Consider the following 26,285-nt stretch of genomic DNA (forward strand, 5'->3'; position numbering starts at 1 on the left):
GTAACTTCCTAAGACACTTGGACAGTCTCAATGCAAACATAAAATTAACTATGGAAATAGAAAAGGACAAGCAGCTGCCATTTCTAGATGTACTGGTCACAAGGAATGGTGAAAATCTGGGACACAGTGTGTATTGAAAATTGACACACATGGGCCGATACTTGCACAAACTGTCAAATCACCACCCGAGCCATGACTAATATGCTCATAACGTGAGCAAGAAGTATATGTAAGCCGTCATACCTCAGACACGAGATGCAACACCTGGAAAGTGTTCTGAGGAGCAATTGGTATGCCACCAGTTATATAAGAAGTGTAACAGAGTCACTCAGTGAAGTGACACATAGGGAAAAGAAATGTCAGATATGAGCTTTCTGCCATACACTCCCAGATTGACATACAAAATCGCCCATATATTGCACAAACATGGCATAAAGACTATTTATAAACTGACAAAGAACGTCAAAGAGTGTCTCAGATCGGCAAAAGAGAAAAGGGATCCATATGCAATGCCGGGAATAAACCGCATACCATGCACATGTGGAAAAGTTTATGTTGGAATGACTGGACGATCAATCAACATCAGGATCACAGAACATAAGCGACATTGCACGTTAGGGCAGGTAATAAATCAGCCGTGGCAGAACACATGCTGTGTGACGTCGACCACATAGTAAAATTCGCCAAAGTGGAGGTTCTCACTGTAGAGAAGAACTATCACAACTGATTGTTCAGGGAGGCTATAGAAATTCACAAACATGAGAATAACTTCAACAAGAAAGCAGAAAGCCTCACGGTGAATGGACCTTGGATTCCCATGATTCAGCGAACAACTATTGCAGGTAGCAAAAGGAGAACCGCACCAGAAATCACCACAGAGAACCCCTTGGACATTGGCAAGCACCCACAAGCTTGACTCCAGTCCTCCACCAGCTTTGACAAGGCCAGCCATTCATGCTTGCAAAATGTCAGAAAACTCATCAAACAAATGTCGGCTGAAGAACCTGAGACAGAAGCCAACAGACGGTTTGTCAAGGTTCAGAGCATTTTGTTTGTGCAGACACTATACCATACACTCAACATGAACACCATGCATTGCTTGAGAGACATTGAAATGGTAGTCCATTTCATTCCACAAATGAATCAACAGGTCCCTTTTTACTGAATCAACAGCTTCAACAATTTGCTTTCTCAGATCTTAAGGAGTAACCACGTCCAAGTATGTACAACGGCTGGATAAATAGTAATGAGAACTGTACTTATAATTACACACCATCAGTATAATAACCCTGTTATTCATGACCATTTGCCAAATGTCCAGAAGGTGTCTTATACCATCTGCTTATCTATTTGTGTTGAGGTCCCATATTATCCGCCTTATGGTATGGAAAACTTCATCTCCAGTGTTGTACCAGATTCCTCGCAGTGGTGCTTTCACTTTGGTAAAGAGATTGTAATCACAGGATCTCATATTGGGCATGCGCAGTAGATGTTCCAGACTCTCCCATTGGTGGTGCAAGAGGTCCAGGCCAGCAGTAGCAGTTTGGCATTGTGCATTGTCATGTAAAAGGATGGATTGCTGTTCCATGAAATGTTGTCGCTTTTGCCTGACACTGGATGAAGATGATGTTGCAGGAATGTGCAGTAGTAGCCAGTGTATACTGTCATTCTTGATGGTACAGCAAGATGAAGTATTACCCCATCAGTATCGTACTCCATAATGAACATTGCCTTCACGGTACTTGATATAGCGTGCTCTTTCTGTGTAGAGGAGAAGTGGGACATCTCCATTCATTGGATTGGCATTTCAAGTTTGGTTCATATGAGTGCACCCGGAGTTTTTCAGTAGTGACAATGGATCAAATAAGTTGTTACCTTCCCCTTGGTACCAGCTCAACAAATCCTGTGTGACAGTACTGCAGTGCCATTGTTGCACCTCAGACATTTCAAGAGGTATCCAACATGCTGCAATTTTGTGGTACCCTGGAATGTCATGCAGAAAGTGGAGCACAGTTTTGTGGCATACTCTGACTTCTGCTACTAACTCACACACAGCATCCAGCAAGGAAGCGAGGAGTTGAACTGTATTGTCCTCCACATGGGGTCGCCCTGTATGAGGGTGATACGCCACAGCATCTCTGCATACTCTGAATGCTTTAACCCATTGTGAAATTGTGCTGTATGGCAACTACTTCACCACATGCTTCACGCAGTCCCTGGAAACATTCTTGCATACTCTGACCTCATGCCACTTCAGTTTTGAGCTAAGAATGTTGCTCCGTCTTTGTAAACATGATGTTAGGGCAGTTGCACTATTGCTGTGACATTCAACATTCTACACACTGCAGTTGATTGACAGAGTACCGTCCCTTCTCACTGTACAAACTCATCTCACAGGCTTCATTATGTCAACACAGATGGTTTGACTTTACAGCAGTGTTACCACTACTTTGTATCCAGCTTGAGTATTTCCTCTTACAAACTTGGCACAACTGCTGTTCAATGCTGAAGATGTGTAACAAACATCCCTCATTATAGCTCACCACATGCACAATAAAAATAAAATCAGTACACAATACTGCACTTTAATATTAGACGTATTATTTTTATGTTATTATTTTTTTACTATATAAACTGCCTTGGTCTAAGTATCATTCATCACTAAGGACATGCAAGGATATGCCTCACTCCCTTGGAGTGGTATGCATCACTGCAATCTATTTTAGAAAATTTTGGAATCAAAGATGAAAATTATCAGATAAAATTACTATTTCTTTGTCGCAGATCAGATCCCTCATTTGCAAATGTAGTTATGAACAGTTAATAAACACTTGCAAGCACATTAAATACCTACTTTGGCTCTCATTTGAATCAATTCTTTCTCAAAAGTTACTCTTTGTATTGTGATTTTTCCTGTCCATCTCCACTTCTTCTACATCTTTAGTTTTCAAGACAGAAAGATCTACCAGCATCAACAAACAATAGGCAAGAATGCATTTCTTTCCTGTTTCTGTCTTAAATTTTTGATATAGCTGTCCAATTGAAAAGTGTTGGTGTTTCCTTGCAGTCTCTTTTATTACTCAATAGGTAAGGACAATCCATAATGTCCCAAAATCATATACACCTCATTCTCGAATTTCAGTAGTTGTATATAGTGATATTATAAAAACTTTCATAAAAAGTATTTTGTACAAAAATCAATATTCAGTTTGAACAAAATGCCTCACTCCACCTAAAGAAGCTATCCACACTGTAGGGTCAAATCTCTAAAAAGCGGTGTCCCCCTCCATCTCTCTCTCTTCTACCACCCATGACCCCCCCCCCTTCCTTCCCGCCCAGTTCCTAACCAACGAGCCCAAACTGGCTTCCTTTTTAATCTCCCAATCCTGCACATATCATATCAAACACTGATCATAGCCATAATCAAACCCCAATCCCCATTCAGTCTTAAACCTCCTATCCAGATCTCTGTCTCTTATCTTTAGAAATCTGTTCTTTCAAAAGGCCTAGCCTTCAAGCGCACACCAAAATTCAGCCACAATCAACAGAGTGAGTGTAGTGCCATGCCTAGAATAGTTCCAAACCAAAAGTATCCTCTTCAAGCATTCCTCATAACCCTCACTTCCAGCATTGTGTCTCAATTCTTCCTGAAAACTACCACCAAAACTCAAAATGTTACTCAAGCTGAGTCCTGAGCTGTGCATGTCTTAATGGAATATCACTCCATCATCTAAATCTACATCTACATATATACTCTGCAAGCATGTACTATGCATCTTGGAGGGTACCCTGTACCACTACTAGTCATTTCCTTTCCTGTTCCACTCAGAGACAGAGCAAGGAAAAAATGACTACCTATATGCTTCCATATGAGCCCTGATTTCTTGTATCTTATCTTCATGGTCCTTATGCAAAATTTATGTTTGCAGCAGTAGGATCGTCCTGCAGTCAGCTTCATCTGCTGGCTCTCTAAATGTTAGCAATAGCGATCCTCAAAAAGAATGTTGCCTTCCCTTCAGGGATTCCCATTTGAGTTCCTGAAGCATCTCTGTAACACATGCATGTTGTGTGCACTAAATCTACAGCCCATCTATGAATTGCTTCAATGTCTTCCCAAACACTTAAGCAGTACTCAAAAACAGACCACACTGGTATCCTATATGTGGTCTCCTTTAAAGATGAATCACACTTTCCCAAAATTCTCCCAACAAATCAAAGTCAACCATTTGTCTTCTCTATGACAATCCTCACATGCTCATTCTATTTCATACTGCTTTGCAATGTTACACCCAGATATTTAAACAATGTGACAGTGTCAAGCAGGATACTACTAATGCTGTATCTGAAATTACGGGTTTCTTTTTCATACTCGTCGACATTAACTTATGTATTTTTTAAAATTTAGAGCCAGCTGTCATTCATCAGACCAACTAGAAATGTTGTCTAGAGTCATCTTGTGTGGTCCTATACTGACTCATCTTAGATACCTTACTATACACCACAGCATCATCAGCAAGTGACTGCAGACTGCTGTTCACCCTGTCTGCCAGATCATTTATGTATATAGAAAATAATACCTGTCCTGTCCCACTTCCCTGGGACACTCCTGATGATACCCTCGTCTCTGGTGAACACTCGCCATTGAGGACAACATACTGGGTTCTACATTTAAAATGTCTTCAAGCTACTTGCATATCTAGGAACCTATTCTGTATGCTCATACCTTTGTTAACAGTCTGCAGTGGGGACTGTGTGAAATACTTCCCAGAACTCTAGGAATATGGACTTGGGCTGTTGCTCATCATCCATAGTTTATATTATAGAATGTGAGAAAAGGGCAAGCCGAGTTTCACACTAGCGATGCTTTCTAAAACCATGTAGATTTGAGGACATAAGCTTTTCAGGCTCTATGAAATTTATTATATTTGAACTAACAATATGTTCTAGAGCTCTCAGCAAATGAATGTTAACAATATTGGTCTGTAATTTTATGGATCTGTTCGTTTTCTCTTATTATAAATAGGAGTCAAGTGTGCTCTAAATTTGCGATAAATGCAAGCTAATTAAATGGCCAATGGTGTAGAGTACTCTTTGTAAAACCAAATTGGGATTGTTTCTCTACACCAGGAATGTGTATTACTATGTCATCCACATGGGGGCCTGCTCAGTGATCAAACAACATTACGTTTATAGAATTCTCATGTGTAAATGATTTTTTAAATGCAAAATTTAAAACTTCATCTTTCCATTTGTTGTCTTTTGCTGCCACACCAAACTGATCAATGAGTGACTGGAGGGAAACCTTAGACCTGCTTAGAGATTTTACATTGGACTATAATTTTTTTGGATATACTAATAGGTATCAGATAGATTATATTTTGGATTCTTAGCCTTTTGCTAAGGTTGTTGTTGTGGTCTTCAGTCCAGAGACTGGTTTGATGCAGCTCTCCATACTACTCTATCCTGTGCGAGCTTCTTCATCTCCCAGTACCTACTGCAACCCACATCCTTCTGAATCTGTTTAGTGTATTCATCTTTTGATCTCCCTCTACGATTTTTACCCCCCCCCCCCCCCATGAACCATGGACCTTGCCGTTGGTGGGGATAGGCTTGCGTGCCTCAGCGATACAGTGAAGTTTGGTGGCAGGAGGAACAAGACTTTTGGTCAGGTGATTACAGGGTTATAAATACAAAATCAAATAGGGGTAATGCAGGAGTAGGTTTAATAATGAATAAAAAAATAGGAGTGCGGGTTAGTTACTACAAACAGCATAGTGAACGCATTATTGTGGCCAAGATAGACACAAAGCCCACACCTACTACAGTAGTACAAGTTTATATGCCAACTAGCTCTGCAGATGATGAAGAAATAGATGAAATGTATGACGAGATAAAAGAAATTATTCAGGTAGTGAAGGGAGACGAAAATTTAATAGTCATGGGTGACTGGAATTCGTCAGTAGGAAAAGGGAGAGAAGGAAACATAGTAGGTGAATATGGATTGGGGGGAAGGAATGAGAGAGGAAGCCGCCTTGTAGAATTTTGCACAGAGCATAACTTAATCATAGCTAACACTTGGTTCAAGAATCATAAAAGAAGGTTGTATACCTGGAAGAATCCAGGAGATACTAATAGGTATCAGATAGATTATATAATGGTAAGACAGAGATTTAGGAACCAGGTTTTAAATTGTAAGACATTTCCTGGGGCAGATGTGGATTCTGACCACAATCTATTGGTTATGAACTGCAGATTGAAACTGAAGAAACTACAAAAAGGTGGGAATTTTAGGAGATGGGACCTGGATAAACTGAAAGAACCAGAGGTTGTGGAGAGTTTCAGGGAGAGCATAAGGGAACAATTGACAGGAATGGGGGAAAGAAATACAGTAGAAGAAGAATGGGTAGCTCTGAGGGATGAAGTAGTGAAGGCAGCAGACGATCAAGTAGGTAAAAAGACGAGTGCTAATAGAAATCCTTGGGTAACAGAAGAAATATTGAATTTAATTGATGAAAGGAGAAAATATAAAAATGCAGTAAATGAAGCAGGCAAAAAGGAATACAAACGTCTCAAAAATGAGATCGACATGAAGTGCAAAATGGCTAAGCGGGGATGGCTAGAGGACAAATGTAAGGATGTAGAGGCTTTTCTCACTAGGGGTAAGATAGATACTGCCTACAAGAAAATTAATGAGACCTTTCAAGAGAAGAGAACCACTTGTAAGAATATCAAGAGCTCAGATGGCAACCCAGTTATAAGCAAAGAAGGCAAAGCAGAAAGGTGGAAGGAGTATATAGAGTGTCTATACAAGGGCGATGTACTTGAGGACAATATTATGGAAATGGAAGAGGATGTAGATGAAGATGAAATGGGAGATACGATACTGCGTGAATAGTATGACAGAGCACTGAAAGACCTGAGTCGAAACAAGGCCCCGGGAGTAGACAACATTCCATTAAAACTACTGATGGCCTCGGGAGAGCCAGTCATGACAAAACTCTACCATCTGGTGAGCACGATGTATGAGACAGGCGAAATACCCTCAGACTTCAAGAAGAATATAATAATTCCAAACCCAAAGAAAGCAGGTGTTGACAGATGTGAAAATTACCGAACTATCAGTTTAATAAGTCACAGCTGCAAAATACTAATGCGAATTCTTTACAGATGAATGGAAAAAATGGTAGAACCCGACATCGGGGAAGATCAGTTTGGATTCCGTAGAAATGTTGGAACACGTGAGGCAATACTGACCTTACGACTTATCTTAGAAGAAATATTAAGAAAAGGCAAACCTACGTTTCTAGCATTTGTAGACTTAGAGAAAGCTTTTGACAATGTTAACTGGAATACTCTCTTTCAAATTCTGAAGGCGGCAGGGGTAAAATACAGGGAGCGAAAGGCTATTTACAATTTGTACAGAAACCAGGTGGCAGTTATAAGAGTCGAGGGGCATGAAAGGGAAGCAGTGGTTGGGAAAGGAGTGAGACAGGGTTGTAGCCTCTCCCCGATGTTATTCAATCTGTATATTGAGCAAGCAGTAAAGGAAACAAAAGAAAAATTCGGAGTAGGTATTAAAATTCATGGAGAAGAAGTAAAAACTTTGAGGTTCGCTGATGACATTGTAATTCTGTCAGAGACAGCAAAGGACTTGGAAGAGCAGTTGAACGGAATGGACAGTGTCTTGAAAGGAGGATATAAGATGAACATCAACAAAAGCAAAACGAGGATAATGGAATGTAGTCAGATTAAGTCGGGTGATGCTGAGGGAATTAGATTAGGAAATGAGACACTTAAAGTAGTAAAGGAGTTTTGCTATTTAGGGAGTAAAATAACTGATGATGGTCGAAGTAGAGAGGATATAAAATGTAGACTGGCAATGGCAAGGAAAGCGTTTCTCAAGAAGAGAAATTTGTTAACATCGAGTACAGATTTAAGTGTCAGGAAGTCGTTTCTGAAAGTATTTGTATGGAGTGTAGCCATGTATGGAAGTGACACATGGACAATAACTAGTTTGGACAAGAAGAGAATAGAAGCTTTCGAAATGTGGTGCTACAGAAGAATGCTGAAGATAAGGTGGGTAGATCACGTAACTAATGAGGAGGTATTGAATAGGATTGGGGAGAAGAGAAGTTTGTGGCACAACTTGACTAGAAGAAGGGATCGGTTGGTAGGACATGTTTTGAGGCATCGAGGGATCACAAATTTAGCATTGGAGGGCAGCGTGGAGGGCAAAAATCGTAGAGGGAGACCAAGAGATGAATACACTAAGCAGATTCAGAGGGGTGTAGGTTGCAGTAGGTACTGGGAGATGAAGAAGCTTGCACAGGATAGAGTAGCATGGAGAGCTGCATCAAACCAATCTCAGGACTGAAGACCACAACAACAACAACAACAACAACGATTTTTACCCTGAACGCTGCCCTCCAATGCTAAATTGGTGATCCCTTGATGCCTCAGAATATGTCGTACCAACCGATCCCTTCTTCTAGTCAAGTTGTGCCACAAATTTCTCTTCTCCCCAACTCTATTCAGTACCTCCTCATTAGTTATGTGATCTACCCATCTAATCTTTAGCATTCTTCTGTAGCACCACATTTCGAAAGCTTCTATTCTCTTCTTGTCTAAACTATTTATTTTCCATGTTTCACTTCCATACATGGCTATACTCCATAAAAATACATTCAGAAAAGACTTCCTGACACCTAAATCTATACTCGATGTTAACAAATTTCTCTTCTTCAGAAATGCTATCCTTGCCATTGCCAGTCTCGAATTTATATCCTCTCTACTTCAACCATCATCAGTTATTTTGCTCCCCAAATAGCAAACCTCCTGTACTACTTTAAGTGTCTCGCTTCCAAATCTAGTTCCCTCAGCATCACCTGACTTAATTCGACTACATTCCATTATCCTTGTTTTGCTTTTGTTGATGTTCATCTTATATCCTCCTTTCAAGACGCTGCCCATTCCGTTCAGTTGCTCTTCCAGGTCCTTTGCTGTCTCTGACAGAATTACAATGTCATCGGCGAACCTCAAAGTTTTAATTTCTTCCCCATGGATTTTAATTCCTACTCCAAATTTTTCTTTTGTTTCCTTTACTGCTTGCTCAGTATACAGGTAGGACAGTTAATCTTGAATGGCAAGGTGTACATTTCATCCATATGGGACTCTGTGCATGGTCAAATGATGGTATGTTTGTACTATTCTCCTGTGTGAATGATTTCTTAAGTGCAGAATTTAAATCTTTGGCATTTGTTGTGCTATCTTCAATTGCCACATAAGACTGGTCAGTGAGTGACAGGATGGAAGCATTAGACTTGGTTAGCAATTTTACATAGGACCACAACTTTCTCAGGTTCTCATTCAGATCTTTTACTAAGGCATGGCGGTCGTAATAGTTGAATGTTTCGTGCATAGATCTTTTCTCAGATGGACGAATCTCTACTAACCTTTGCCTGTTGTCATTTGTGTGTTCTCTTTTCAGCTGAGAGTGTAGTCCCTGCATACTCCATCAGGCAGTGTTTGTCTCTCTCCTCATACATACACTATTATCCCTTCCCCTTCCCCTGCCTCCTCCAGACTGCTGTTTGCATTCCCTGTGGTAGCTGCATTCCAGTCCAAGATTCTGGAGTTGGCGGTTGTGTGTGAGTGAGTTGTGTTTGCTAGTGTGTGTGAATGGTGTGTGTCTCACTTTTACTGATAAAGGCTGTGGCAAAAAGCTTTACATAAGTGTCTTTTAATTTTGCCTGTCTGAAACTTGTCATGTCTTCTTTATGATGTATTTGTAATTTTCATTTAAGCAAAGTTTGGCCTGGCTTCTTTAACCTCCAACTTCTATGGTGCTTCTGTATCTAGTACAGATTGATCTCCAATATAACAACACAGACACTCTCAGCAGATGAACTTTTCATGATGTGTGGTTGTTTATCTTTTGAACTGAAGAGACGTCTACCTACTGTCTGTGGGACATTGTCCAATTTTTTTATCACCCTCTTGTTCAGTTTTCAGGAAACCAAATGGTGCACACATTTTGTGACACTGTCCATGGCAGGCCACTTGAATTTGTGCCCACAATAGCCTGATTGGCTCACTTCAACCCTAGTTAACTCAGAAATGATAACATATTGAATTTTTTTCTTAACAGTTATTTCTCAGCACTGCCTACTCTGCAACATGCATACAAGCTTTTCAGTCTGTTTATGACCACCCTGTATGGGGGTTGACTTACTTTTACAGATGGAGCTTTGGCTGTTGAGGGGATGTACAGATTTATTTGGAAGAATTCAGAAAGGGAGGACTGGGCAAATGATACTATGTTTCAACAAGCTAGAGATTTCTCAATACGTTGAAGTACTCGATACAGAATTGACATTGCTGGAACAATAACATGACATTGACTTGCACGGCACTAGTGCAAGAGATACACAAGAAACTATGTACTGGCCACCATAAAAAATCTATTGTTGTGCTTAAAATTTGACAATTTTGTGAAATACAGGATGAAATAGTATTAAATTCCACCTTCTTACAAACTCTTGTTGTATTTGAATAGGTCTGCAATAAAAGTTAACATACACACATGCAATGCCATATATAAACACTTTAAAGCTGCTTTTAATTAAAGGTAACATTCAAAAGTGGAAATGTTATCCTTTTATATATATAAAAAAACATTATTTGATTCAGAACCCAGCTAAACATTTTTTTGGCTATGAGAGATTGTAACAATTTGCTAGATGGATTGCAAACAAGAAATTCCATCACTGTTCACATATTAGAATACCAGGTAAAAATGTTACCAGCTTTTAATCAGTTTTAAAACATGATGGTGACATTCACATGAAACAAGAAAGATAGTCAATCCAGACTGAAATGTCTAACAAGATATTGTTGAATGCAAATCCGCCAGAGCACAAAGAGTTTGGTGAGGCAGACAAAGAAGATGAACGTTAGCAGAGTTATACTCACAGGAATCTTAGCCCAGGACTAAGTACTTGAACATCTCAGGTTTTCAGATCAACATAATCAGTTCAGATACCAGGCATTCAAGCTTTGTGTGACTATAGTTGGAGCTACGAATGATGGCAGTCAAGTTTAGGCCTATTCTGCACACCTAATCAAGCATTCTCTGACAACCAGTGAGAGTTCAGTAGCGTTCTCAGTGCTCTGCTGTGAATGTAGTGTGCTATTTAATGAACTTTTATTTCATTACTTGTGAGTTGTCACAGCCGATGATGGTGGTAAGTGACAAGTTCTGCACAAGCAAGCAAGAGGTGTAATTTGCACTGTACACATTTTCTTCAAGTGCAGCGCACTTGTACCTGTTTATTCCAACTGTGACTTGAAACTGGCAACATTGCGATCTCCATCCATGTCTGGAGCTATACAAACCACCATTGTTCATGGGCTCTGCTATAGTAATGCATATATGATGACTCATAATTTGCTCATGATGCAATTGATTAAAATTTAGTTTATCTGTGTGTCCATGGGGCACGCTATTTTCAGCAAATGATCCTGTTGCCATCATCAAGTGAACTCATCATCATGACCTCCTGATAACAGAAATGTTTACATTGTCTAAAATATTGTGCCCATTGGACACTGAGGCCTGGCATTACACTTGTAAACTAATTTTTCCATAAGTTGCAGTAAGTTGCACACACTTACTTCCCACACTCTGCAGAGCGGATTGGAGAGTGGCCTACCTATATTTCTTCACCATGAACCAATCTATCAAAATGGTTGCATTAATACACTTACATTAATATAATCAAATACTATTTGAATACCACATAGAGCAATCAGCACTCTGCTGTGAATGGTGTAGTCAGTACAAGCATTAAACATGATTGTAGTGTGTTTCTTTTTAAAAATAAATAAATAAATCAATAAAAGAAAAGTAGGAGTTAAGTCAATATACAATATGTTCCTAAACCCTCATTTTATGGCATAAAGAATGGTAGTGGAAAGGATGTACATATTTTTGAGTAGGAACTCAAATCCAAAAGCATTCCATCTCTGTATTACATAAATAAAAATAAAATAATACCTTACATATGTTTAGGGCAATATTATGGAAATGGAAGAAGACATAGACGAAGATGAAATGGGAGATATGATACTTCGTGAAGAATTTGACAGAGCACTGAAAGACCTAAGTCAAAAAATGATCCTGAGAGTAGCCAAAATTCCATTAGAACTACTGATAGCCATGACAAAACTCTACCATCTGATGAGCAAAACGTATGAGACAGGCGAAATACCGTAAGACTTCAAGAAGAATATAATAATTCCAATCCCAAAGAAAGCAGGTGTCGATAGGTGTAAAAATTACTGAATTATCAGTTTAATAAGTCATGGCTGCAAAATACTAGCAGTAATTCTTTACAGATGAATGGAAAAACTGGTAGAAGCTGACTTCAGGGAAGATCAGTTTGGATTCCGTAGAAATGTTGGAACACATGAGGCAATACTGACCCTACGACTTACCTTAGAAGATAGGTTAAGGAAAGGCAAACCTACATTTCTAGCATTTGTAGACTTAGAGAAAGCTTTTGACAATATTGACTGGAATACTCTCTTTCAAATTCTGAAGGTGTCAGGGGTAAAATACAGAGAGAAAGAGGCATTTACAATTTGTACAGAAAGCAGATGGCAGTTATAAGAGTCAAGTGCCATGAAAGGGAAGCAGTGGTTGAGACGGGAGTAAGACAGGGTTTTAGCCCACCCCTGATGTTATTCAATCTGTATATTGAGCAATCAGTAAAGGAAAGAAAAGAAAAATATGGAGTAGGTATTAAAATCCATGGAGAAGAAATAAAAACTTTGAGGTTTGGCGACGACATTGTAATTCTGTCAGAGACAACAAAGGACCTGAAAGAGCAGTTGAACAGAATGGACAGTGTCTTGAAAGGAGGATATAAGATGAACATCAACAACAGTGGAACAAGGATAATGGGATGTTGTCGAATTAAATCAGGTGATGCTGGCGGAATTAAATTAGGAAATCAGACACTTAAAGTAGTAGATGAGTTTTGCTATTTGGGGAGCAAAATAACTGATGATGGTAGAATAGGGAGGATATAAAATTTAGACCAGCTATGGCAAGGAAAGCGTTTCTGAAGAAGAGAAATTTGTTAATTTCAAGTATAGAGTTAAGCATCGGAAAGTCTTTTCTCAAAGTATTTGTGTGGAGTGTAGCTGTGTATGGATGTGAAACATGGACGATAAATAGTTTAGACAAGAAGAGAATAGAAGCTTTCGAAATGTGGTGCTACAGAAGAATGCTGAAGATTAGATGAGTAGATCATGTGACTAATGAGGAGGTACTGAATAAAATTGGGGAAAAGAGGAATTTGTGGCGCAACCTGACTAAAAGAAAGGATCGGTTGGTAGGACACATTCTCAGGCATCAGGGATCACCAATTTAGTATTGGAGGGAAGTGTGGAGGGTAAAAATTGTAGAGGAAGACCAAGAGATGAATATGCCAAGCAGATTCAGAAGGATGTAGTTTGCAGTAGTTATTCAAACCAGTCTCTGGACTGAAGACCACACAACATGTTTAGGTTTAGTGAAAGAGGAATATTAACTCACCCTAACTCTGATAATTAAAAATTTTGTAACCAGTTAACTAATACAATTCCCAGTGTTAAATACTGGTTTGATGGTGGCATAGGATATATACTTTAAATTGAAGAAGAGAATTGGATACACACTGCAGTATGTAATACTGCATGTTTAATTTCCTCCTTAGTTTTCTCACATGTGACTTTAAATTTATGCACCTAGAATGTGTCAGTGTAATTTGGTTTTATCTTCTGATTGTTTACCCTAATATTATGAAAAGGATAGATTGCTACTCACCATGTAGTGGAGGTGCTAAGTCGCAAATAGGCACAACAAAAAAAGACTCAAAAAATAAGCTTTTGGCCAAAGAGGCCTTCATTTTAATTAGACAACACACACACACACACACGGATATGGACACACACAAACACAACTCACACAAACATGACTACACACTTTCTCTGCCAAGGCCAGACTGGGAGCAGCAGTGCACAATAGGAGAAGCAGACTGGGTGGTAGGTGTAAGGAAGAGGCTGGGGCTGGGAGAGGGAGGGATAGCAGGGTGAGGGTGGGAGATGGTATTAAGTGCTGCTTTTGGGAGCATACAGGGATGAGATGGTGAGAGGGTAGGGTCACTAGGTGCAGTCGGGAGTTAAACAGAGGGCAGATTTTGCCCAATGGCTTTTCTTACATGCCGTGACCCTGTGCTGTTTTCCTTTGTTACTATTTTCTAACACATTACTATACTCAGTATCTGCCCTTCTTTCTCTTCTTCCCTGTGTTTCACTTGTTGCCTTCCAATCTGCACTGCACTATTTAAGAGCCACACTGTATCAGTCACGTCACCCACACACAACAGATGGCTATGGCTACAGGACAATACTGGCCATACTCCCACTGATATCATTAATCCTAGACCTTCAAGCTGATCATTCTTTCTGCATCGCTCTTGTGCATTTTTGTGTTATTTTTCATACCTTCCTGTGCCACAAAAAAATGTACCTTATCATACCAACCCCTCCCCACCGCACACTCCTTCTCCTCTCTTATTCCAGTTCACACATTCTAAATTCACCTGATCTAGTCATATCTGCGGTCCTCTTCTTTACACTTATCCACCCATGGACCTGCAACCCACATTACAATCTTTTTATTCATTTTTTTCTTTGGTTTCATTGTTTTGATATCTGTTAGTTTTCACCTTCCACTATTGGCCTACCCCTCAAGTTTCAGCTTTTTTCCCCACACTTCATCCATGATTTTTCCCACATGCTTTGCTGTATTTTTGTGAATTTTTTGCACCTATTTCTATGTTATTTATGCATTTTTATCCTCCCCCATGGATTCTTGCTCCTTTCATCTGCGTCAATACAGAAAAGTTTCCTTACTTGTAGCTAGAACCCAGTCGCACATACTGTTCATCCATTGTTGCTTGGCTAATGGAATCCCCCCAAATGGTCAACATCATATACGGCACTCTCCACCCTGTTCACTTTCTACTCCCACTGTGGAATACCACTATCCACCACCTCTACAACAACATCCAAACCTCCCCCACATCCCCTCACAGCTGACAAATCCTGCCTCACAGACTTACTACATTTACCCCATCCTCAAAATCTCTCTCTCACCACCTTACAAAATCCAGAACCTGAACAGACCCGAAAAATAGTCATGAATGTTTCCTCCAAAAGCCTTAGTGCCACAGAAGTATCAATCCTTTCCAAATGCCTATACAGAAACAGACCTCCTGTGCCTTATCTCTCCAGTCACCCACCACTTTCCAAATCCCACTGTCGGGCTGCAGAGGAGCATACCCCTCATGACTCACTACAACCCAGGGCTAGATTAATTGAATCACATTCTCTGCCAGGGTTTCCACAACCTCTCATTGTGCCCTGAAATGATGAATGTCCTCACCATTATCCTTCCCACCCCTCCCACGTTAGTATTCCACCCATCCATCCCTACAAAACCCCTGCTCCCAACCCCTTGTCTCATGGCTCATATCCCTGTAAAAGACCTAGATTAAAATCTGTCCCATATATCCTCTCAACATTACCATCTACTCTGGTCCAGTCACAAGCATCACTTATCCCAGCAAAGGCTGGCCTACCTGTGAAACCAGTCATGTGATCAACAAACTAAGTTGCAACCACAGTGCTGCATTCTACGTAGGCATGACAGCCGACAAGCTGTCTGTTCACATGAATGACCCCTGACAAACTGTAGCCAAGAAACAGCTTGGCCATCCAGCTGCTGAGCATGCTGCCCAACACAACGTTCTTCATTTTAGTGACTGCTCATCAGCCTGTGCTATCTGGATCTTTCCTACCAACACCAGCTTTTCTGAAGTGCGCAGGTGGAAACTCTCCCTGCAGTATATTCTATGTTCCCATAACCCCACTGGCCACAATCTTCATTAGTCATTACCCTTTCCCCAACTATCACCTCCCTTGTTCCCATTCCAGCACTACACAATTTTCTATTCCACCAATGCACCCACAGTCTTCTTAATTATCTCCTTATCTGCTGATCCCCCCCCCCCCCCTCTGCCTCTGCCCTCCTCCAACTTCCCAGCTGCACCTAGCTCTAGCTGCCCTATCTTTTCTCCATCTCGTCCCTGTATGCTCCCGCAATAGCACTTTGCCGTCTCCCACCCCTAACCTGCTATCCCTCCCCCCCAACCTAGCCTCCTCCTTACCCCACCACCCAGATTGCTTCTCCCCTCATGCACTGCTACTCGCAGTCTGGCCTTGGCAGCCAGAGACTGTGGTCATGTGTGTGTGAGTTGCGTTTGCATCAGTGCGTGTGTATATACATTGTCTAATTCAGATGAAGGACTTTTTGGTTGCAAGCTTACTTGTTTGACAATCTTTTTGTTGAGCCCATCCTGAACTTATCATCTCCCCTATATGGTGAGTAGCAATCCATCCCTTTCATAATATTGTCATTATTCCATCATGGATTCTCCATTGTTTAATTGTTTATACTAAACAGATCCCAGTTTATAAGACAGTGTAAATCAGATAATCAGTTATAGAAAATTGTGGTACAGGTGACCATTCTATAGCAGTCTCATGCATGGAATTGGTTAAATGTCCTTTATTGGAACATGAACAGTGTAACAATATCATGTACAATAAGGACTGACTGCACTCCTCCATTCCTCTCCCATCCCCAGTCACTCAAAAATGGTAGTGTGCAGACCCCACGAGTGATAGTGACTGCCATAGAGAGGAAACTTTCTGACTAGTAACAGATTAGATTAGATTTGCTTTTGTTCCAATTGATCCGTAGTGAGGAGGTCCTCCAGGATGAGGAATATGTCAGAAAAACAACAATACATGACAAATATTTACAACTAAAACAAATAAGCTAATGTACCATTCCACAGGTCCCAAGTGGAATGATCATCATTTTTTAATGAACACTATACGAAAGAGTCATTTTACAAATACTAATGCACTGAATTTGAAATAAAGAAGTTTATATATTTATTTATAAGGTAATAAACATGTAATACAACTACTATAATACTTATTTACAATGAACACATTACTGCACTGAAATGGTGCACAGGGAAACATTCCACATGGGAAAAATATATCTAAAAACAAAGATGATGTGACTTACCAAACGAAAGTGCTGGCAGGTCGATAGACGCCAGGCCTCAATCTCCGCTAATTTCAATTTGCCGCCGCTCATACCTCACCTGTCTTTCAACAACATCTTTGCCTCTGTACTTCCGCCTTGACTGACATCTCTGCCCAAACTCTTTGCCTTTACAAATGTCTGCTCTTTCCTGATGAGGCAACAGTTTGTTGCGAAAGCTTGAATTTTGTGTGTATGTTTGTGTTTGTTTGTGTGTCTTCTGTCGACCTGCCAGCACTTTCATTTGGTAAGTCACATCATCTTTATATATATATATATATATATATATATATATATATATATATATATATATATATATATATATATAACAGAGGGAAACATTCCACGTGGAAAAAATATATCTAAAAAGAAAGATGATGAGACTTACCAAACAAAAGCGCTGGCAGGTCGATAGACACACAAACAAACACAAATATACACACAAAATTCAAGCTTTCGCAACAAACTGTTGCCTCATCAGGAAAGAGGGAAGGAGAGGGAAAGACGAAAGGATGTGGGTTTTAAGGGAGAGGGTAAGGAGTCATTCCAATCCCGGGAGTGGAAAGACTTATCTTAGGGGGAAAAAAGGACAGGTATACACTCGCACACACACACATATCCATCCACATCCTGATGAGGCAACAGTTTGTTGCGAAAGCTTGAATTTTGTGTGTATATTTGTGTTTGTTTGTGTGTCTATCGACCTGCCAGCGCTTTTATATATATATATATATATATATATATATATATATATATATATATAAGTTGGTTTTACTGAGAAATTCATCAATGGAGTAGAAGGAGTTGGCCACCAATAAATCCTTTAGGCTTCTCTTAAACTGAATTTCATTGCTTGTTAAGCTTTTTATGGCTGCTGGCTAGTTATTGAAAATCTGTGTTCCTGAATAATGCACACCTTTTTGTACAAGACTAAGTGACTTTAAATCCTTGTGAAGATTATTCTTATTTCTAGTATTGATTACATGAATTGAGCTGTTGGTTTGAAAAAGTGATATATTTTTAATGACAAATTTCATTTAGGAATAAATATATTGGGAAGCAGTAGTTAGTATCCCTAGTTCCCTAAACAGGCTTCTGCAGGATGTTCTTGAGTTCACACCACATATAACGCTTACTGCACGTTTTGTGCCCAGAAAACTTTAGCTTGGCTTGATGAATTACACCAAAAAATAATCCCATATGACATTATGGAATGAAAGTAAGCATAGTATGCCAGCTTTTTCACTTTTATATCCCCTATGTCTGACAAAATTCGCATTGCAAACAGAGATTCGTTAAGACGCTTCAGCAGTTCTGTGGTGTGCTCCTCCCAGTTGAATTTATTATCAAGCTGTAATCCCAAGAATTTAACACTGTCCACTTATTCTATCTGCTTGTCATTGTATGTTAGGCATATACTCGTGGGACACCCCTTACAAGTTCTGAACTGCATTTAGTGTGTTTTTTCAAAGTTTGGTGACAAAGAATTGGCTAGGAACCAGTGATTAATGTCCACAAATATTTTATTAGCTGATCTTTCTAAGACTACACTTGATTTGCTATTTATTGCAATGTTTGTATCATCAGCAAACAAAACGAACTTGGCATCTGGTAATGTTACTGGTGAAAGGTGATTGATATACACAAGAAAAAGTGAGGGCCCCAAAATGGAACCTTGTGGGACCCCACATGTAATTAGTTCCCAGTTGGATGATGCCTGATACCTTGATACATGTCTCTTTCCTAATAACACCCTTTGTTTCCTGCCAGAGATATAAGATTTGAACCATTTTGCAGCATTTCCTGTTACACTATAATATTCTAATTTACTTAAAAGGATATTGTGATTTACACAGTCAAATGCCTTTGACAGAACACAAAATATACCAGTTGCCTGCAATTTTTTGTCTAATGAATTAAGCACATTTTCACTGTAAGTGTAGATAGCCTTCTCAATATCAGAACCTTTTAGAAATCCAAACTGTGACTTTGACAGTATGTTATTTGAGATAAGATGGTTATAAAGCCGACTGTTCATTACTTTCTCTAAAATTTTTGAGAATGCTGGCAACAGTGAAATTGGACAGAAATTTGATGCTATTTCTTTATCTCCCTTCTTAAACAGTGGCTTAACTTCAGCATATTTCAACCATTCAGGAAACATTCCACTGATAAATGACTGGTTGCACAGATAGCTTAATATGTTACTTAGCTCAGAGTCACATTCTTTAATTAACTTTGTTGATATTTAATCATACCCACTAGATGTTTTTGATTTTAAAGATTTTATGATGGACATTATTTCTGTTGGGGTAGTGAGGGTCAAATTCATATTATGGAAGTTACTTGAAATGTCTGGTCTGAGGTATTCCATAGCAGCATCTACCGAACCTGACAACCCCATCTTTTCAGTAACAGTTATAAAATGTTTCTTAAAAAGTTCTGCAACACTATACACATCTGTCACCAATGTATCAATTACTCTTAATGCTATTTGTTCCTCTGCATGTCTGGTTCTACCGGTCTCCTCCTTCACTATATCCCATATTGTCTTTATTTTGTTATCTGATATGACTATCTTTTCCTTGTAATATATTTGCTTTGACATCCATATTACAGTCTTTAATATTTTGCAGTATTTCTTGTAATGTGCTATAGCATCAACATTGGAACTGTTTCGGATTGACAGATACAGTTTTCTTTTTGTTTTACAAGATACCCATATTCCTTGAGTAATCCATGGCTTCTTTGTAGACTTTGCTCTAACCTTGGTAAGTTTTGGGGGAAAACAGTGTTTGAATAAGGTAAGCACTTTATTAGCAAAAGTGTTATATTTTTCATTCATGCCATGAGCACTGTAAACATCAGTCCAGTGAATGTCTCTGAGGAGTGTCCTAAAAGAATCAATTTTTGGCTTATTGATTACCCTCTTGAGCTCAGATTTAACAGATTTTATATCCTGTTCAGTATTAACATTTAACAGAAGGAACTGCATGTCATGATTTGAGAGGCCATTGACTATTGGTTTTGTAATATAATTTTGTTCGTTGGACTTTTCTATAAAGATATTATCAATGGCTGTTTGTGAGCAAGTGGCTACTCCAGTGAGGAACTTTACAGTGGGAATTAAGTTGAATGATAGTGTTACTAACTCAAATAAGAGTGACCTGGCAAGGAATATCTGAGGAACTATGATTTGGAGTGCTTTATCCCTGCCATGAACTTAGACATGTATCCTTCTTGTGTCTATTATGGAATAAAGTGCATGATATACATAATTGTCATTTCTCCTCATACCTTTCTCCCATCCCAGGGTAAAAGCAACACTGGTGACCTGTGATGACTGTGTAAGGCTCATTTTAAAGCTTCACATTCTGTTTCGATACTGTGCACTGATGATGGAGCCATCTTGCAACTGTAGAGCACTGAAATCCCTATGACAAGACAGGGACTTTCATATGGATGTGTGTAGTGCTTCATAGCAAAATACTCAGAAACTGATACTGTTCAAGCAGGTAAATGATCACACTGAGTGTGGTGTCATTGGTGCTAACAGTGCTACCTACAGTACTGAACAATGTATCCCTGCAGACAATCTATTGGGTGATTTCATTCCAGGCTTCACTTCACATGTGTATCATACCAATACTAAGCACCTAGGTGGACATGCAAATTCTTCACTGTTCACTACTGTTGACATGCCTACCATGTTGCATCTTATTTCAATCAAGCCATTTGTGCTGCATCATGTAGTCCAACCGGTTGGACAGTTTCTGGGCATCACTACCGAACTTACACCAGCACCACATATGGATACTGTGAACTGATCTGTCATCCCCTCTGGACATCATGCTGGCCCTGGGCACAACTGTGCATCAATGATACTACCGCCCATTTTGGTTCACAGAAGCTGCCTCCATTCTGCCCAGACCAACCTGTGATGTGATTTGTGATCACTAAGTTCATTCTGCCCACTCTTGGCCTCACAGAAGACAGTGCAAAAGCCACTTCTTTGCTCTGCCACCTTACTGAACACACTGACATAATCAAGATACTATCTTGGTTGCTGTGGATAGCAATGAATACAATGCCCCAAAGTCTGAACTGCTCCATTGCCTTTCATGGACACCAAAGCAGCAAGATCTTGCCTCAGGTACAAGTGGTGATGATTTTGCGCAAAAGCAAGTCATTGGTGAGCAAATTAATATTGGCAGACAGGATTTTTACCAATAATTTTCTGTTGAGGGCAACCGCAGCTGAAGTAATCCATATTTCTGAAATAAACTGCTTTCAACTGACATGTTAAAAGTGTGTTTAACTCACATGTCAGTTTCTGAATTGGTCAATTTGAACTTTGATGCCCTGCTTGTTGTCGGTAACAGTATTTTATTTTGAGAAGGTTCAGTCCCCCTCCTTCGAGGCTTAAATGATTTACTGATGTATGTACAGCTGAAGATGTGATTTGAAATCACAAAACTGGTTGTGTTCCTGTAAAAATTCATGCACCTCTGAAAGCAGTTTATTTCAGAAACAAGGATTTTTGCCATTTTGCAGTACGAACAATGTATAAAAGTCACAGATAACAATACCTGCAGCTCTAACTTACAGCAGCTTTGCTAGACCATCCACCCAGGCACAGCCAAACCAGACCAACCACACCCAACCATCCTGAGTATGACATCAACACTGCTACAGGTTATGGTGACCTTCAGCTGACCATCACAAAAATTCACAAAATTGGCAACCATGTTTCATGCATTGACATTCCTGTATGGGAACAGTTCTGCTAGTTCCACACACAGTTTGGCCATGTGGTGCGCAACTGCTGGTTGCTGTGTGATTACCCAAAAGTGAAATGAGATCCACAATAGACACATTGGATTGTGACAAAAATTCAAGTAGCCTCACAATGCAGCATACTGATGAATCATTTCATACTGCGCCTCTTAGCAAAGTGGTATACTCTACATATTAAACTGCATATATAGACAATATTTTCTCATTGGCATGGGTTCAGAATCAAGCACATCACCCTCTGGACATTCTGCAGTGACAAGCGACATATCTGCCTTCCAGTTCTGCACAGTGAGTGACTTCTCTATCACTGTCCACAGATCCATGTCTCATACCTTGGATCTTGGCTCAGGGGAGTCATTTTGTGGAACTTTCTCATTGGATATGTCACGGAACTGGTACTTGGAGCTGATTTTCTCCGAGACTTCCATCAATGTAGTATGCGGCACATTGCAACATGAAGACAGCAGTCTTTCTGTTCATGGTGACATTGGTTATTGCCCCTCACAACCATGGTAGGCTTCTACTACCTCTCTCTTGGAAGACATGCAGTACCACAACATGAGTGATGAACATCAACAATAGCTGCATGAATGTGTCACATCTCTGGCCCTACTGCAACAACTCCAGCAACATTAGTTCAATACAAGGTTAGAGTCAATACGTATACCCGCTACCTCACCAATGCCTCGGATCGGCATCTTTGATTGCAGAAAGACATACCGGCAGAGACTGATGATTGAGGATGACATTCAAAAGATGGCTGTCATCATATCCTTCAGTTTATATGAACTTTTGTACATGCCTTATGGCCTCAAAAAACATGACCCAGACCTGGCAGCAATTTATTCATAGTATCCTGTTTAAGCTCCCTTTTTGCTGTGCACATTTGGATGATATTCTGATTTTCTCTCCTTCATGGGAAAGCATAAGCTGCATGTCAAACAAGTTCTTATTGTGCCTGCTGACAATGGTGCCATCATTAATGACAGCAAGTGTTAGCTTCATCAGCTCAAAGTAGTCTTCCTCGGCCACCTGGTCAACAATGCCGCTAGTATTCCCCTCCCCCCCCCTCTCCTGCCCCACATGCTACAACAAACAAAGTTCATTAAGCAACTACCCTGTCTGTTAGATTTCCAAGAATTATGCCATTTTATTGGCATGATTAATTTCTGGTGCCTACTTCTCCCGAATGCTGTTGCTTTACAATAACCGCTTACAGAAGTTCTTGCTGGCAAGGACACTATTGGTAAGTGTAAAGTTGGGTGGATTCCACATATGCAATGTGCCTTTGATAAAATTAAAAACTGTCTCATACTTGCCACAGCCTTAATGCACCCACTGCCTAAAGTCCTATTGACTTACCAGAGGCACAGTTGCAAACCCACAAATTATTGACTCCCTTCAAGATTCTACAACCAACTTACATATAGAATGTTGTTCCATAGTGCATCCACCAAGCAAGTATTGTGTCTTGTTTTGCAAAATTGAATTCAACCTCTAATGCCAACATCAATGAGGAAGATCATGTTCGACCAATTACACAATCTGTCGCAGTGACCAATGACCAAGGACAGCAGTCTGAATCAGTCCTATTTAACGAACTATGCAACCTCTGCAGTGTACGACATTACTGCACAGTGGCTAGCCATCCACAAAGTAATGGCCTTCTGGAATAAGGGCAATATACACTTAAAGATGCCCTTATCTGTCACAGAAGTCACTGGATGAAAGCATTGCCTTGGGTACAACTACATGTATGCACCGTTCACATATATGATCTTTGTGCCTCCCTCGTAGAAGCCCTCTGTGATGAGTTGCTTGCTCTACAGATTTTGTGTTACAAATACCACTGATGGACAACTCACAAAATTACCCTCCCTCATCACACAAGTCAAACAACACATTACACGACTCAGGATATCACCTCCACAGCCACACAGTTCTCCAAAAATCTTCATCCATAAGGCACTGGCAGACTGTGACTATATCATGCTCTGAGATGACACTATCCACCCTGCACTGCAGCTGCCTTATACCAGCCCTCACAGAGGCATCAGACAAGGCACTAACACTTTCGACATGTTGCTTCATAGTAAGCCTACCACTGTGGTAGTCAACCACTTAAAACCAGCTTGGGCCTAATATGATGTCAGCCATACTGATGACGTACAAACTACTCTGTCCAATGCAGTTACTCTCTTCACAGCACAATGATGTGTCGCCCAGCTCAAACACTGAGAATACCACATTCCAGCTAGACATGCAGCACTTTCTGCTGGATGAAATTGAGATCAAACTGGTTGATGATTTCCTCACTGTTGAGGGCAGCCTGGTGAATGTCAGACACTGATAACACCTTCATGTTGCAGCTATATGTGCAGCACTTTCTGATGGATAACATTCAGGACAAACTAGTTGATGATTTCCTCATGGTTGAGGGATGGCCTGAGGAACATCAAACATCAAAATCTCCTTTGAGTTCTGGCTAGACGTGCAGCACTATCTGCTGGACAACATTCAGGTCAAACTCATCAACGATTTCCTTGTGGTTGAGGGGCAGCCTGTAAAAAAATAAATTTCGAGCAATGTGGATGCAGCAGCAATCACATCACAACTCTAGCCTGAGAGGTTTCTCACCATCATGGCCCCCAGAACATTATAATGGCCTGTAACTGATCTTTCGGATCCTAATGTCACCTTCCCCGTCACTCTGCCATGCCCACAACTCTAGCCCTGCACCATTGACAATCATCGCTGACCTCCACCTCACCTCCACAAATACCATCTATATGCCACAGAACAGGGCTGACATCATTGCGCCCTTCCACCGTGTTCAACTGCACTCTGTGTTGAAGCTGGCCACGGCACAGTTGACATACGTGAAAGTTTGAAGACAATCGCAACAGCAGTGTTCCACGGCTTGGCTTTCTCCTTCCCCAGTGCTCCACACTCACGGGAGGGGGGTTCGCTCTGTGGGGACTCAGCCTGGGACAGCAGCTGCCGCAGTGAGACAACTGTGACTAGAGACAGTGACCTGGTGTGTGACATCTGAGGAACTTAGATTCGGTGGGCTTTATGCCTGCCATGAACTTAAATTTGTATTTGGCATGTGTCAGCTATGGAATAAAGTGTATGTTATACATACCTGTGTCATTACTACATGCTACCAGTATCCCATCCCAAGGTAAAAAGTGGAGTAGTGTGATATTTGCCTTTGTGAAACTTCACAAGTTTTTGGACACAAGTACTTAAATCCATATACATTATACAATTTTACCCCAGAGACTCAAATGGAACCAATGGTTTATGCACATTATTACAATGTACTAAATTACAAAAGAATAGCTATTATTGTTTATAAATTTTATAGCTGTTATTCCAGCCTTCTGTTAACATAGAAATAATTCCATTGAAATCTTCTAGACAGGATACAATGACAGAAACTAAACCACCTATCCATATTTCTGTATGCTGAAACAAAGAAGTTATGTTAAAAAAACTATAGGTTTGCTATAATTGGCAACTTTTCTTTAAGCAGTTTCCATCTTATTTCAGAGATAGAGCCACTAGTGCTGTCACAATCTACGGGACAGGAGATCTTGGACTAGTACCGGCACCTATTTCAACTAGAAGTTCACATGCTTTAAAACCCAAAAATAATATGACACCGACAGCCACAACTGAAAATACAGGGGATGACAATGTAAAATTGAGACCAAAAACCGCTGGACCCCGCTATGGTGTTACAAAAGTACATGGTTTAAAGCCTCAGTTTCAGTCTCAATACATGGAAGAAGATAAATAAGGAACCTACTAACTGATGTCACAATTAACTCATTCAGAGATAAGTGGTTCTTTAATATATTATACTTGCAGTGTAGCGGGTAGTATGAACAAAATTTTCTCCCTTGTAGTTTATCTTTATTTGATAATCTTGAAAACTTAATAAGGGCAACTATACATCACTTCTTTGCCTTATGTAAAATTAGTTAGTTTTTTGAAACCATAAAAAATATCTTATTTAATTTGAATGGTTACCTGTACTTACAAGGATCTTTTATTTTTCTCTGAAAATGTAAAATTCTTGCTTTGTTGTTTCTATGAGCAGAAGAGTTTACTATGACCATGTGCAAATAGAGAGTCTTGAAAACAGTTTCAGAGTAATGCTCTAAGAATGTTTGGAAGTTAGAACCAATTGTACAAATAATCCTAGACATAAAGGGATGTGTTGTGATACAGTTCCTTTTTGATTTCAGTAACC

The 26,285-nt window shown here is 39.9% G+C and overlaps 1 protein-coding gene across 1 annotated transcript in view; it reads left to right on the forward strand.

Moving 5' to 3' along the window:
- Nucleotides 1-25,940, forward strand: part of LOC126259583 (cilia- and flagella-associated protein 157) — a 192,241-nt gene extending 166,301 nt beyond the window's left edge. Inside the window, exon 10 of the mRNA XM_049956491.1 lies at nucleotides 25,580-25,940. Within this exon, the coding sequence (XP_049812448.1) occupies nucleotides 25,580-25,829 (250 nt within the window). The 3' untranslated portion in view covers nucleotides 25,830-25,940. The remainder of the gene's footprint in view (nucleotides 1-25,579) is intronic.
- Nucleotides 25,941-26,285: the final 345 nt, after the last annotated feature.

Source organism: Schistocerca nitens, chromosome 5, assembly GCF_023898315.1.
Source record: "Schistocerca nitens isolate TAMUIC-IGC-003100 chromosome 5, iqSchNite1.1, whole genome shotgun sequence".
In the NCBI taxonomy this organism is placed as follows: domain Eukaryota; kingdom Metazoa; phylum Arthropoda; class Insecta; order Orthoptera; family Acrididae; genus Schistocerca; species Schistocerca nitens.